Source organism: Pistacia vera, unplaced genomic scaffold (assembly GCF_008641045.1).
Source record: "Pistacia vera cultivar Batoury unplaced genomic scaffold, PisVer_v2 Contig1252, whole genome shotgun sequence".
NCBI classification, from domain to species: domain Eukaryota; kingdom Viridiplantae; phylum Streptophyta; class Magnoliopsida; order Sapindales; family Anacardiaceae; genus Pistacia; species Pistacia vera.
In genome coordinates, this window is record NW_022195306.1 from 86,646 (window position 1) to 102,253 (window position 15,608).

The following is a 15,608-nucleotide window of genomic DNA, read 5'->3' on the forward strand; positions in this document are numbered from 1 at the left end:
AAGAAGGGTGGTGTCACCGATCCCAAAAGTGAGCTTACTGCATTTTGGGCACCCTTTTTTCTGTTGCAATTTGAAATTATAAAGGCCTTGTTTCTTTTGAAGTTTCCAGGATGCTGCTCGGAAAATGGGTTGGAGTCATTGGAGGATGACTTTCTTGGAGATGATTGGTTTAAGTCAATTGAAACAATAAAGGTGCTGTTTGGTGATGAATTTGTTTTATATGTGAGTGTTTGTTTTCAGTACATTTTCTATGCATTAGAATGGGTGGAGAAGCCATTCCTTTACTCAACTCTGTTTTCCATAGCAATAAACAGGGCAAACTTATAGGGGAATTTCATGACTGTTTTCAATACATTTAGATAAATTGGAATGCTGAGAAAGTCATGATCGACTTGACCAAAACATCATGAGAAATTCACTATATTTTCATAATTAATACAGTATGTAAAGTGAAATAATCTCAGTATGTAAAGGAAAACAAGATGATTGTTTAATCCTGAGATGGAAACAATAAATTCAACTACGGAAGTTCACATTGGGAAACAAAAGGAAAAAAACAAATTTCGGATGAAGAGGAAAATGAAAAACAAAAGATTGCTTTTGAAACTTGTTTCAAAGCAAAGAATCAGTAGATGAAAAGAAAATGCAATAATATGAACAATGTTAGATGAACAAGGCAATAAAAAAGATGAAAACTACTCACAAATAGAGGTTGAAAGTTCCAGTGGTTTTCAATCACAACTATGTCTTTGCCAATGCCTTCTTTAACTTTATCTACAAAATCCTTCTTCATACTGGTTAAGGTCAATTCTTTCAGGGAAGTCACATTCTCCAACCCAATTGGCTTCTCCAGACGTTTGCACCATCTAATCTCTAAATATCTTAGGAAAGGCATGACTCCTTTGTCGATAGTCCATTCTATCAACTCCGTTAGCATCCATAGCTTCAAAACCTGGAGTTGGGGAAATGCACGGCTGCCACTAAGACGATGCATCTTTTTCCCCGAGTAGGAATTTGTGAAAAGCCTAAGGACTTTCAGGTGTTCCAGCCCTTCTAGTGTCTGCATTGGGTCTTCTGATGGATGAGACCTTGAGAATGCAAGGACTTTAAGATTACTGTCAAGTTTTTTTTATGTCAAGTCAATTGAACATTCCGACCAAATACAAGTTTGACAGCTTTGTGTGACTGAACAAGGATGGAAAATGGATAAGTGAAGGTTTATTATTGTCATCCACTGATTTCAACCGCAAAGACCGAAGACTGGCCTGTTGCAAAACCCAGTGAGCTAGTTCTCAAATTGAGTTTGTGTGGCATGTCCATCCGAATTTCCTTATAAACCTCAACCTTTTCAACCAGTTAACTACACGCCTGCTATCGCCTATTACTACAACCCATAAGGTTTGAAGGTTCCTTGGAAACCCATTGTCAGTTATCGTAATTTCAAGAAAAATACCGTGCATAGAGAGATGCCGAAGGTTGTATGCCTTCCAGATAGACATAGGTAACGTGGTTATTGAAGTGTACTTCACATCTAAATTCTCTAGCCAACGAAGATCACCTACTGACTCTGGAATTGAGTTTAGGGAAGTTCGTCTCAAACCAACGTACGTAACTTAGAAGCGGCAGTTTTCTTCCGAGTGTTTCCGGTAGCACTGGCTTGTAGACACCTTCTAGATCAAGTACGGTGAGCGATCCAAAACCTCTAGTGACTATCTTGTTCAGGAATTTTCCTACTGCATCCGAAGGAGTTTACCTCTCGTTCCGCTGTTAAAGGATATATAAGAACGTAGATGTTGAACTTCTGTGTCTGAGGAAGAATGCTTCTTGATGTCAACATACTCCACAAGCCTCTGGATGTTAAAGTTTGGTGATTTTGATGTTGAATCTGAGTGAGAATGTATGTGAAAACATCCCATTCTCGTTGCAATTAGAGAGATAGTATCATATACAGTACTTGGCACAAAACATGTTTTGGGGCTTCCATCTAACCTCACACTTGCTACCTCGACCAAGTTCCTATCCCTCAGCTCATTAAGACAACTTTCCGCCAGGTCTTCAAGACAAATTTCCACCTCCCGCGGTTTCATCAATCCCTCAGCAATCCATAGTGGAAACAACCTTCTAATGGGGATTTCATGTGATCTGGGGAAAAGACATAAACAAATGAGTTATGGAATTAGAGGATAAGGTAGGCCATGATAGCCCAACGCCAAAATATTTGAAGGACTGGGTTCCTCTAAGGAAGCTGAGTGATTTTCTTCCCCTGGTGCATCAGCTCCTTGCTGAGTATAGTCTCTCATTCCATCTTTCTTTTGTTGTCTTTGCTTGCTATTATCACTAACCACTCTTTCTTCTCCTTTTTTCTTTCCCTTTGTATTCTCAATCGCCCCTAACCATGCAGCAGTGCTAAATTCTATATTAGACAAAAAGCGAGTCAGCACGGATACTGCAATAGGTAGACCCCCACATTTTCGCAAGATTTTCTCCCGAATCTATCCCTGAGAAAACACTTCGTCTCCTGTTTCTCTTCTGGCCCTTTTCGAAAACAAACTCCGACTTTCGTCCTCAGTCAGTGGATTTACTCGGAGAAGAGGAATTGTTGGATCAATATGAGTTGCTATATTAGGGTCACGGCTAGTTAGGATGACCCTGCTACCATTTGATGAGATTGGAAAGACCACTTGGAGTTTCTCCCATATAGCAGGTGCGTGGACATCATCCAAGACAATTAAGTACCTCTGAGTGTTTAATAAATTAATACAAGGCTTCTCCTGCAACTTCTCGAGTGGCAATTTCTCTTCATCTCTAACCTCAGTCACCTGCTTCAATATCTGAACTAATAGATTTTTCTCTTTAAAATTTGGAGAAACAGTTATGGAAAATTTTCTTTATCTCTGAATGGTTGTAAACTCTTTTCACTAGAGTTGTCTTGCCAGAGCCTGAAACACCCACCACTGATATCAGAAGCTTCTCACTAGTCAAAATTAATCTACTTAATTCCGAAATTTCAGAATCGAAACAAAAAATATCTTCTTCAGTATTTATCTGATGAAAAACTGTTTGCAAGCACTGCTTTTTTTCATCAAAAAATTCACAACATTTTATGATAATATCATAGAAACATTTGACAGTGGGTTTAGGGTTTGCATCAGAAGTTCTTTTGCGCGGCTCGACGGATACCGAGTCAGTGAGCTGATCCAAACTTTTTTTCATCTCATTGCTGAAACGAAATTGCACCTTGGATGACCTCAAGAAAGAAGGAAACTTAATAGAAACTTTCTGTTTCTGCAAATTTGTACTTAGGAAGAAGGTGTGTATGGCCTCCTCTGCCAGATAAACAGCTTGCAGAAGCTTGATCGTCCAGTTATCAATTGCCAGAGCACTTCTTTTGTTCCAAGATTTTTAGAGTATCTCTAAGCTTCTACATGAACTGTCTGAATTCTGTATCCACTCTTGAATTAACTGGACAATAAGAGCGTACCCATGCATCAACTAAGTTCTCAGCCGCATGGTAAATGATTGCTTCTTCAATAGCCATGGACTATCAATCTCCGTTTCTCTTTTCTGTTTTTTTTTTTTCTCAATACTTGCGACTCATGTGGCTCCTTTGCTCAGATCTGCGATGTAGTCAAACCTGAACGAAATAGAGAAGCAACAGGAACAAAATAATAATAATTAAACAAAACAAACAGTAAACAAAGAATGTAATACGCGCGATTTACCCTGGTTCACCCAATGTAGGCTACGTCCAGCTGAGTCAATATTATTGCAATATGCCTCACTTCTCTCGTTTACAATGAATGAATTGTTCTCACACACATAACAAGAGAAAAGAATGTTTATATACTAGGTTTAAGGGATTAAACCTAGTTTTACAAGAATTCCTATTCCTAAGCCCAACCCAAAAAGGAATTAATAACTTAAAAGGAATCCTACAGCNTTTTATTTAATTTTTTTTTTTTTTTTTGTTCTTCTTAATATGTATCTAATTTTTTACTTTTTAAATTTGAAATTGAAAGACTAAAATTAAACATAGGGGGTATCTAAGACTTTTTTTTTCTGTTAAAATTAACCATGATATCCCTAAATTGAGTGAATTGGATTTGGTGTACGTTTCTTAGCATTTCTTAAAAAATTGTACCAGAATTTAAAATATGAAAGCTACTGTTTGTTTAGACAGTGATAGATAAATATATAATTTTGTTCAAGAATATGAAGAATAGAACATGCAATGAATTGGGAAAAGAAACATCAAATACAATGATTACTAACGGACAGAGTTTGAGTTGGCAGCTAAATTAAATTTATATTAATTTATTTTATTTCTATTTCATATTATATAGTGGTGGGTGGGTTAGCGTAAGGGAATAAAGTACTAATTGAAGTTAGTTAATAAAGTGTTAATTTAATCCAAATTGACTTAAATCCATTTTCTGAGCAGCACCAGAGAAACTTCAACACTTGCGCCAAATCAAGAAACAGCGCCTTTTTTATTTGAAATTGACTTAACCATCCAGCGACTCCAACCCATTTTCTGAGCAGCATCCCCAGCAATAATATACATATCAAGAAACTCGCAGGGTATATATTTTTTATAAGAAAAAAAAAGACCACGGGACAATTAAGAATATTGTCAATGCGTTCACACACACCAGAAAACTTAAATCAGCTGGTTCACCTGATAAAATTAATGTCTGAAATGAAACCAATGGTTCAGGAATTTCATATATAGGAACGTACATGAACTTTCTTTATCTCTTCTGAAAACTAGTTCTGGTGAAAGATAATCTCTCCGATGATACTCACAGATGCATGTGTAACTGATCTTCTACTTGTCAATTTCCTTCTTCTATACATATTAACTTTGCTATGACATTGTACACATCTTAATTAATTTTCATGTATATTTTCAGTTGTTAGCGGCTTCATCTTGATGAAGAGGAGGATGATGATGGAGGTTTTTCCTCCAAGAATAAGAAAACTGTGGAAGGATTGGGAGCTAAGGTCATTGGTTTTCCTCAGCCTCGCCTCACAAATGCTTCTAATTTTTCTGGGCAACCACAGGAAGTACATTCCCAAAACTTGGATTAAAGTTGTGGTCTGGTCTGCCTACTTGCTGGCGGATGCTGTGGCATCTATGGCCCTTGGCGTGCTCTTAAATAACATAGGAGAAATCTACGGCAATGGTGGTGTTCCTGATTCCAATGGTGAGATTGCTGCGTTTTGGGCACCGTTTTTTCTGTTGCATTTGGGTGGCCCAGACACTATTACAGCATGCTCTTTGGAAGACAATGAGTTGTACCTAAGGCACGCATTTCAGTTACTTTTCCAAACACTAACCACAGTATTGACCTTTCTAACTGCATGGAATGGCTCGCGGATTTCAATTCTTGCAATACCAATGATTATTGTTGGGTTTATCAAGTATGGAGAGAGGACATGGACTCTCTGGTCAGCAAGCAGTAATCAACTTAAAGAATGGGTGCTCTCTTCGGCTGCTGCTGATTCCAATTACCCCAAATTCTTGGATGAGTACCCATTGTATCTTGCCGAGGGATACAAAGTGGAAAGAGACTTCATGATAGATGCTCCGGCTTTTAAAATAAACACGTCTGAGTCTGGAAACGAATTCAATTCTGATCAAAAGATCATATTCGCCTATGCTTTATTTCATATATACAAGTGTCTCTTTGCAGATTTGAGCAACAGCGACATCGAGCGAGAAAGCATTGAGCCTTTATTAAAGGATATGTCTCATAAAGATGTTTTTAGTGTGATCACTATTGAACTAGGATTCATGTATGATCTGCTATATACCTCCAATTCAATTTCCCCCAAGTTGAGCAAGCCCTATACACAATCTCACAAACCCTAAATCCCCAAAAGTAGAAATTTGTCCACTGTGAATCACGAATCATGATCATCCCCTGTGCTTGCGGTCGCCGATCACCTATCCATTGTTCTTGCCTTCGTTGATGATTGACAACGTGGAGGAATCGCAACTTCATCCCCAAAGTGCAAAACAATTATTTTCTCCAATTTGAGCACAAAATTGGCAAGAGGAAGCACAATCAGTAAGTATCCAAACTCACAAATGCTTCTCTGAATTCGTTAAGGTTCATTAACATAGTTTAGGGTTTAATTACACACAGTTCATAAATTCTCTGCTTGAAAACGACAATATTTGATAAATTGATGATGAATTTTGGGCCATGTTTGCACATTATGAAAAGTAGTGTTAAGAAATAAGTGAAGTTTGGCATCTTCATTTTGCACATTATGAAAAATTGATTGTTGTAGGCTTATAGGGTTGATTTTGAATCACGCCACTGTGTGTCAGTTTGCACTTGCGAAGACAGGCCACTATGTGTCAGTTAATACACACACGTTTACTAGTATTGTAGCATAACAGTAAAGCCCCATTTGCAAATTCCAAAACAACCGCCATCCCCATAATAGTAATAAACCTTTATTCCTTTAAATAAATGTTAGATTCTTCGAGCTTAGAGCTTGACAGACAATATGTTGACTTTTAAATAATGTCTATCAATTAGAAGTATTTTTAATGATGTTTAATTGATTATGGTTTGTGTGTGTTGCTGGATTTTGCAGTTTGTGTGTTTCCTTAATGATGGTTTCTTATTTTTCAACTATAGTTATGGCCTCCGAAGGCAGTTCCTCAAGCACCCCGACATTGGATGACATCGACGATACAGTTACAATTTAAGCAGTTGATCATCATAACATCTATAGAAGTACAACCACTACCCATACGGAACAAAGTGTTAGTAGCCCCAAAAATGTAGTGAACAATGAAAATCCACTTCATAGGAAGAAGAGAGCTAAGACATTAGCAGTGTGGACATAATTTAGGGAGGTGGTTGTTCGTGGTGGTATAAAGAAGGTGTAGTGCATCCACTATAAAACCAAGCTGAAAATTACTACCACTGGAAGCACTACCCAATTTAATAGACATTTGAAGAGGTGTGCGAAGAGATTAGCTTCCTTGAGGCAACAACAAATTAATTTTCCCCCTTCCAGTTCTCAAAGTACATCTCTTATGTTGCCTACTCTACGAGGCCAGTTTGATATGCTTAAGATGAAGGAACTTATTGCCCATTGACTACTGATGCATGAGCATCCATTTACTGTTGTGGAGGAAGAGGGATTGAACAATATGATGAAGTATGAGATTCCTGAATGGAGTCTAATTTTGCGTAATAATTGCAAGAATGATTGTGTGAAAGTATATGAAAATAAGAAGCAAAAGTTGAATATGGTATTGAAGGGTGTTAGAAAGATCAGTCTCACCACATATATATGGAATATTCAGGCAATTAGAGGATGGAATACATGGTGTTGATTGGGCATTGGATTGATGATAATTGGAAGTTGAATAGACGGGTCCTGAACTTTGTTCATTTGCCTCCTCCTCATACTAGTGTCACCAATTCTGATGCTATTTTCAAGTGCTTGATGGAGTGCGGAATTGAGACTAAGGTCCACACAATCTCAATGGACAATGCTTCAAGCAATGATGTTGCAATCAAAGTCTTGAAGGAAAATTTCCTAGCTATGGGGAAGCTCATATGTGGGGGCAAGTTGCTTTATGTAAGATGTGGTACACATATCTTGAACTTGATTGTTCAATATGACCTTTATCAAATTAGACACATTATTGATGACATCTGTGACAATGTGTTATATATCAATGCCTTAGAAAGCGGCCTTAAGGTTTTTTCAAATTAAGATTGTTCAAGAATTGCGATTGCTGTTTCGCAAGCTTATTTTTTATTGCAAAACATGGTGGAATTCAACATATAATATGCTGGCAATGACAATCAAGTTTAGATGTGTTTTCCTAGATTGAAGGAGATGTATATGAGTTACCATTATTGTCCCAATGAGGATGATTGAGACAAAGTAGAGAAACTTTGTAATATTTTGAAGGTGTTTAGTGGTGCGACCAATCTCATATCAGGGAGTTACTATTTGACATCAAACTTGTTTCTAAAACAAGTTTGTCTAATCAAAATTGTGTTGGATAGTAAGAGTGAAGATGAAGATGAATTTATAAGGACCATGGTTTGGAAAATGAAAGAAAAGTTTGACAAATATTAGGGGAATGTAATCTGCTAATAGTCGTGGCCACTGTATTGGATCCTAGATTGAAGATGAGGGTCATTCAGTGGTAAGATGTATCCTGACCCGGAAGCGCAGGCAAATTCTGATGCTGATACTAATCGAGATGCCTTGTATGAGGCATATAGGGAGTATGTTGATGCTAGTAAAACATTAACTGCTGCTCGCAATTCTACGTGAGGAGGGGATGGACTTGAGACTATTAGTGAGGGGTCGAGTGTAGCGGCAGCCAAACTGGAGGATTGGGATGATTTTAGTAGCTTTCTGAATGTGGTCGAGAAGGTCGAGCCAAGTAAATCAAAGTTAGACTGTTATTTGGGAGAGGGATACCATAAATGTGTGGGGGGTTCTGCGATTTTTGATGCTTTACAGTGGTGGAAGGCAAATTCAACAAAGTTCCCAATTTTTTCTACCATGGCTAGTGACATATTAGCCATCCCTATCACTGTGGTTGCTTTTGAGTCTACTTTCAACACTAGGAGTAGGGTTATTGACACGTATCAATCATCGTTAGCTCCTAACATGGTGGAGATGCTCTTATGTGGATGTGATTGGTGTCGCTCTTTGAATGGGGTGAAGAAATGGTGCAAAGTAGGTGATATTGAATATTGTTTTGATTAAATTCAATAATTACATTATCTTTATTCTAACTAAACCTTAATTACTCCTCCTTTGTCATCTCAGGAAGAACAACAACCATTGGAGATCAATTTTCCTATACCATAAGTTCTTGGGATTCATATTCAGTACATGGTTTGGGTATGGCAGGAGGCATGCATAGGTACATGGTTTATGGGTTATTTTCTGGTTCTAGAGTGGTTCTTTATGCTATGGAAATTTGTTCTATATTGTCTGTTTGTGATGTGGATGTTGTTGGAATTAGGCAGTAAAGGAGATTTGAGCGTGGGGAAATAGTTGGAGAAATAATTGGACAGTAAAGGCTGACAGAATTTGAAATGAGCTTGACTTCTCACCTAATAAGGCCTTATTGGGCGAGGAGTTAGTCCCACCTCAAATTCTATCATGGTCTCAGAGCCCAGGTTCAATTCAATTGAGTACTTGACCAATAGCTGAGGAGTTAGAGCCGACAACTACCTCCAATAACAGGCATGACCTAACATATGGGCTTGACCGAAAGGGGAAGTGTTGGAGTCCCACACCGACTAGGTATGCTCAAGCCTATTGGTTTATAAGAGGAGGTAATTCTTTCATTCAACAAGACCTCATTTGTTGAGGAGTTAAGCCCACCTCAAATTCTATCATGGTATTATAGCTCAAGTTCAGTTGAGCTGAGTGCTTGATCAACAGGTGAGGAGTTAGAGCTAACAACTACCTCCAATAACAAGCATGACCCAATATATGAGCTTAACCATGAGGGGGAGTGTTGAAGTCCCACACCGACTAGGCACACTCAAGCCTACATGTTTATAAGAGGGGGTAATTCTTATTGGGTGAGGAGTCAGACCCACCTCAAATTCTATCATGGTATCAGAGTCCAAATTCAGTTGAGCTGGGTGCTTGACCAACGGGTGAGGAGTTAGAGCTAGCAACTACCTCTAATAGCAGGCATGACCCAACATATGGGCTTGACCGCGAGGGCGAGTATTGGAGTCCCACACCGACTAGGCATGCTCAAACCTAGCTACTAGATTATAAGAGAGGGTAATCCTCTCATTCAACGAGGCCTTCTTAGGTGAGGAGTCAGGGCCACCTTAAATTCTATCAGAGGTCATTTTGCATGGGGAAATAGAGGTCATTTGCTTGATTTTTCTTAATTGAATTGTGTTTGTGAGTTGTGGATATTGGTTAAATGAAATCTAGTTAGGTGTTCATCAATTTAGGCACGTGCTCATTAGTTAATTGTGTGTTGTAATTGCAGGCGAAGGCTGGGTATCTAACAAATTTTGATGGTGGTTTCGATACAAGACATAGACAACCATCTACATATTACAGCTACCTATATTTTGATTATTGGACATCTGTTATTTTGATGTCCTGGATTGTATTTAGATGTAAACTTAGTAGTTACTACTAGATTAAAATTAGAACTGTATTTTGATACAATCACATGCTTTTGTTTTTGTAGCTCAAATATTAATTAAGTGAAGTAAACTAAAATAAAAAATTTAGTTCACTTAACTTAATTTTCCATACAAAACTATCATGGTTAATATGATTGAAGATGCAGTAGCTATTTTTTATGCAAAATTGTGTATTTAAACATGTTCAAGAGCAAAAAAAGCCTGTAAGGCTGAAATTGGTGCAAGTCAAACCAATGTTGACTTGGCCTTAACGAGCCTGGCTCGAAATCGAGCTCACAAGCCAGCTCAAACTCGAGCTCAAGTTCGAGCACAGTTTCCTTGACTCGATAGGCTCAAGTTTGAACTCGAGCTCGATCCTATAGCATATGAGTCGAGCTTGATAAGCTGAAAGCTCAGTTCTGCTCTGCTCGGCTCGGCTCGGCTCGGCTCGGTTTGTTTACAGTCCTATATACACCAAGGCCATCGTAATTCATACTCGTTGGGGTCTAATTCGCCGGGTTATCACTACTTGTCTCACCACCTTTGAGTTGGTGATTTTCTGTTTTCTTGACAAGCAGAAATATTCCAAGTTTGATGTGTGGTTAACTTTCTTGTTGTTGGGTATAGCTATCGTTCTTGAGATATATGCTGCTATTGTTCTATTCTTCTCTGATCAATCTAGACATTGGTTCATTGGGCGGAAGAAGAGCTATACCATCCTACAACCCATGTATCTTTTGGAAGCAACACTTTCACTACCACGATGGTCAAATTCCATTGGGCAATACAATTTTACAAGTCTTTGCATCAAAGAAAATTGACTGTAAAATCGTGGGGCTCCATCTGATTGTTACACTACTGAAAAAACAATGGCTTGTGGATAAACTACTACTGCAAATGCAGCAGTACAGGAATAAACTACTAGGAAAGGGCTGTTGTAGAACGTCTTATACACAGGTGACCGAAGAATTGCAAATTTTCAACCATGTGAACAGGGAACATGATCGAGTTAACGAACATAGAGGAAGAGAAACGAATCCCCAAGAATTGCAAGAATTGATCTTCAACCATGTCAAGAAGGATATTGGTCAATCTAAGGAGAATAGAGGAAACCTCAGGATGACAAGGGGAAGCCGTGCACTTGAATTCATAGTATGCTTAAATAGAGTGTTGAGATGGACTTTGATGAAAGTATCCTTATCTGGCACATTGCAACAGAACTTTGTTATTACCAGGACAAATATTCAAGAGTCTTCGAAACTAAAAATAACAACACTGTTGCTGAAATGAGCATGGTATTGTCAAAATATATGATGTATCTTCTTGTTTAGAATCCTTTACTGTTGCTAGTTGGAGTGGGGGGTGTTCTCAGGCGTCGAGATACTCTTTCTGAGGTTGGGGAATATTTCACGAAACACAAAAATCTCCATTAAGCATTTCGACCCATCAAACCAAACTGAACAGAGTAGTGGAGATGATGGTGACGGTGACAATAACAGAATTCGTGGTTGGACTGATTTACTAAACTCAGTATCGAAGTGAAAGATGACGCAATCAAATCCATGTTCTATTATGCCCACAAGCTTGCATCAAAATTAATGAAAATATCAGATAAATGGAAGATAGTTAAGGATGTTTGGGTTGAAATGGTAAGTTATGCGGCAAGTCAAGGCAGAGGAAGTTAACATGCTCATCACTTGAGACGAGGGGGAGAGCTCCTTTCTCATATATGGCTTCTTATGGCTCATTTTGGCATGACTAAACAGTATCAAATATCTCATAATCATGAGAGACCTTCTCTTATTTTGAAATAGTTGTTGTGATACTAAATCATTGTAAGATATAGATAGGATATTAATAATTTCTGCATTTCTTGGTTTTATTTTTGGAGTAATATTTGATGTACAAACAAATTAATTTGAAAAAATCTGTCTTACATCGTAATAACTTTATAAACCGGCTTGGGTAGAACCCAAGCCTTCTACCCAAGCCCAAAAAGATTCTACCCAAGTCCCAAGTCCGTTGCCCAAAAAGCTTCCACCCTAGCCCCAAAAAAGCTTCTATACAAGCCCAAAAAGTGTGCCAACTAGGGATCAATGGATGTTGCTTTTAGGACTCCCCTGACACCTAACGAGAAATCAAAGTCTTTGGGTTTTGGGGAGAGTATGGTCGCAAGACTGAAACTTAAAGGTATTGATTGAAGGGCACCACCAAGAGCAGAGCTTACGACTTAATTTGACTAAACACGAGAAACTTACCAGATTGAGGGCTCTTTTTTTTAGTCTATGGGTGGTGGTGGATGGAAAAAGCTTCTATCCAAGCCCAAAAAGCAAAAGCAAGCTAGAGAGGGACAATATATATGATAAATGAGCTCAGGTAGGACTCAAACTCAAAAGCCAATTCAAGGGAAGAGAGAGCTAGCCCAACCACATATATATACCATAATAGTCCACCAATTTAACGATGTGAGACAAATACAACTTCTAACATAACTTATTATACTTTATGTTTAATTAGTCAATAAATTTACCGTTGAACTTAATAATAATTAATTTATGCAAATAAATCTAAGCAAATTTATGATTAATATATAATTGTTAGTTCATACTTAGAAAACTTAAAATAACTTATATTTTAGATTCTCAATTATATATCTTTTTAAAATATATATATATAGCATTAACATGTCAGATATTGAGAGCTTCAACTTCTAATTTGACGGTAACGGAGAAAATAATAAAATTAGTAAATTACAACATACTTTTCATGTATTTTAGGGGCTTTCTCTATTACTTCAATCTAATAACTTCATATCTCAAATATAAGTAAATCAAACATTAGTTCGTATTTTAAAAAAAAAAAAAAACAAAATTATCAATTATATAACAAACTTAAAACATTACTCAAGTACTATTGAAATTTAGTTAATTATCTGAAAAATCCAAGCTATTTGATCTTTTGGAAAGGAAATTAATAAAACCCACAAATCAAAATTGAATTTTATGTGACATATATATATAAAGTTGGGGCGAGAGATAAAATAAATGGACAAGATAAAAAGAAAAATATGCAAAAAGTACAAGGTAAAAGAAAGGTGAAAGAAAATTAAAGGGTTGTATTGTGACTTTTAGAATATGTCGAGTTATCTTATAGGGGGCGTTTGGTTCAAGGAATGTTGGATTACTGGAATCTTAAATTACCTTAAAGATTATTGGGAATCTTTAGGAAAATATGCTCGGTTAGTTATTGGGTATGTTATATTAATATGTTTGGTTAGGGAGAATAAATTGGTGGGTATATTATTTAAATTACTAAATTACCCTCTTTTTAAATGTTAATATAATATTTTTTATTATTAATTTTTGAATAATTTCTTTTAACCCCCAATATTTCCCCCTTCCCCACGCCGCCACCGTCGGAAGTCTCTGAAATTCGCCTGAGTAGCTCACCGTGACCACGAGGCTCTTATATGGTCGTTTCTGGCTACATTGATGGCTAAAAACGGTCATATCAGACCAGATCTGGCTATTATCGGCGAGATCTAACCATTAACGACTAGGTCCATGGATATTAACGGCTAGATCTCACCTAGATCTGGCCGAAAATGGTCATAATAGATCTGGCCATTTTCGGCCTAATATGGGTGTTTTCAGCCATCAATATGGTCTGAAACGACAATATCGAAGCCTCCCGGAGCCTCCCTGCGAATCTCGGTCATTTTCAAGGACTCTAGCGACTTTTCGGTAGTGGTTGGCCCGCAGTTGGTGATGGTGGCTGGGTGGCGATGGTGGTCTATTATTTGTTTTAAATATTAGGGCATTATTGTCTAAAAACTTAATTAAACAAGGGTAAAATTGAAATAGTATATTAATGTAAATTTATTTTAAAACAGGGACATTATTGTCCAAAATTTTTATTAATAATGGATAAAATTGTAACAAAAATGAGATTACCTTGGTAATCTTACACTACCTAAGAAAATTGAGGTAATTAGATTACCTCCAATATGTATTGGCAATGCAAGATTATCGGAATCTTTTATTACTTGATAGTTAAACAGAGTAATTAAGTAATATAAGATGACATAATTTCAATAATCTTTAATTACCTCTAACCAAAAGCTCATAGTGTATTTGTAATCATATTGAAAAGAGTTTCAAATCATAACTCCGCGCTTCCGCCCATGGTGATTTGATGAGGACTGCAGTAGCATTAGCTAATTTTACCGGAACAAAGGCACTTACTCTTTTAACTGGAAAGATTTGCTTCTTCATTCATGTATTGAATATCAAAACAACATCGTTGAACTTATTATCACTGACGGACTTAAAATGAAGTTCATATTCCATTAATGACTTAAGTAACTTTTAACGGCTTCGATGTCTTCTTATGTTAATATAACTATTGGTTATTATAACCAGTGTTAGAAAACATAGGCTGTGTTTATGTTTTCTATTCTTTTTAGAATATTGAAAATGATTGAAAAATGTGAAAAATTAAAACGCAATTGACATGTTTGTCTGAAAATATATTCGAAAGAATAATACTATACTTACAAAGTCTTTATACAATAATATATGTGAAAGTGATGTGTCATACCATGATCAGGAGAATAAATTTGTAAAGTTAATTTAAATTTATTAATTAAAGTCAAATTTACTTTTCCAATCATGGTATGACATATCACTTTATATATATATAATATTATTCTATCTAAAAATGTGAGAAATAAAAACGTGTTCGGTATATTTGTCTAAAAAACCATTTCAAAATAACATTTATTTTGTTCGTCTTAAAGAGTTTATCTCAAATATATCAACCACGGGTTTTCTTGTAATTTTAAGTTACAAATTTTGATTTAAAATAGAAAAAAAATTAAAAAGAAATAAGAATAAACTATTATTTTATTCCAATTTAGATTTTTTTATACTAAAATGGGAGCCCCACATGCAGTCAAATTTAATTGAAAGAAAACGAAAATAAAATGGGCTTGGGACCAGCAGGACATGACACACGAGTCGTGCCGTATTAGTTAAGTCAAGTTGGTCTACAGTTATATAAAATTAAAAAGGTTTCTTTATTATAAAATAAGTTAAAACTCATTAATCTTTTTCCAAGTCTTCCTCTCTTTCACAATTCTTTTCTCCAATTCAAACAATACAAGAAGACTCCTTTTTAAAGATAAAAGAGAAAACCAACATCCTTAGTGCAAAACTTTTTAATTTAATTGAATTAATATATATTAGCAATAAAAAAATATATTATTTTTATTAAATGGTGCAAATTTGTCCCCAACCCTTTTCTTAAAGTAAGACCAACACCCTTTTTGCTTTCAGATTAATTTTGGGGTGGGACTCATGAAGGAGTAATGTTACAGACATCGGGAGTAGTGCACCGAATGACGTGACAAAATTTTGACCGTCGATTAATATTAAGTTATAATTA

General features: G+C 36.5%; 1 protein-coding gene across 1 annotated transcript; it reads left to right on the forward strand.

Moving 5' to 3' along the window:
* Nucleotides 1-4,951: 4,951 nt before the first annotated feature.
* On the forward strand, nucleotides 4,952-6,727 carry LOC116119752. The gene is made up of 2 exons (XM_031405686.1): nucleotides 4,952-5,799; nucleotides 6,613-6,727. Exons 1-2 carry the CDS (start codon nucleotides 4,952-4,954, stop codon nucleotides 6,725-6,727), a joined length of 963 nt encoding a protein of 320 aa, XP_031261546.1.
* Nucleotides 6,728-15,608: the final 8,881 nt, after the last annotated feature.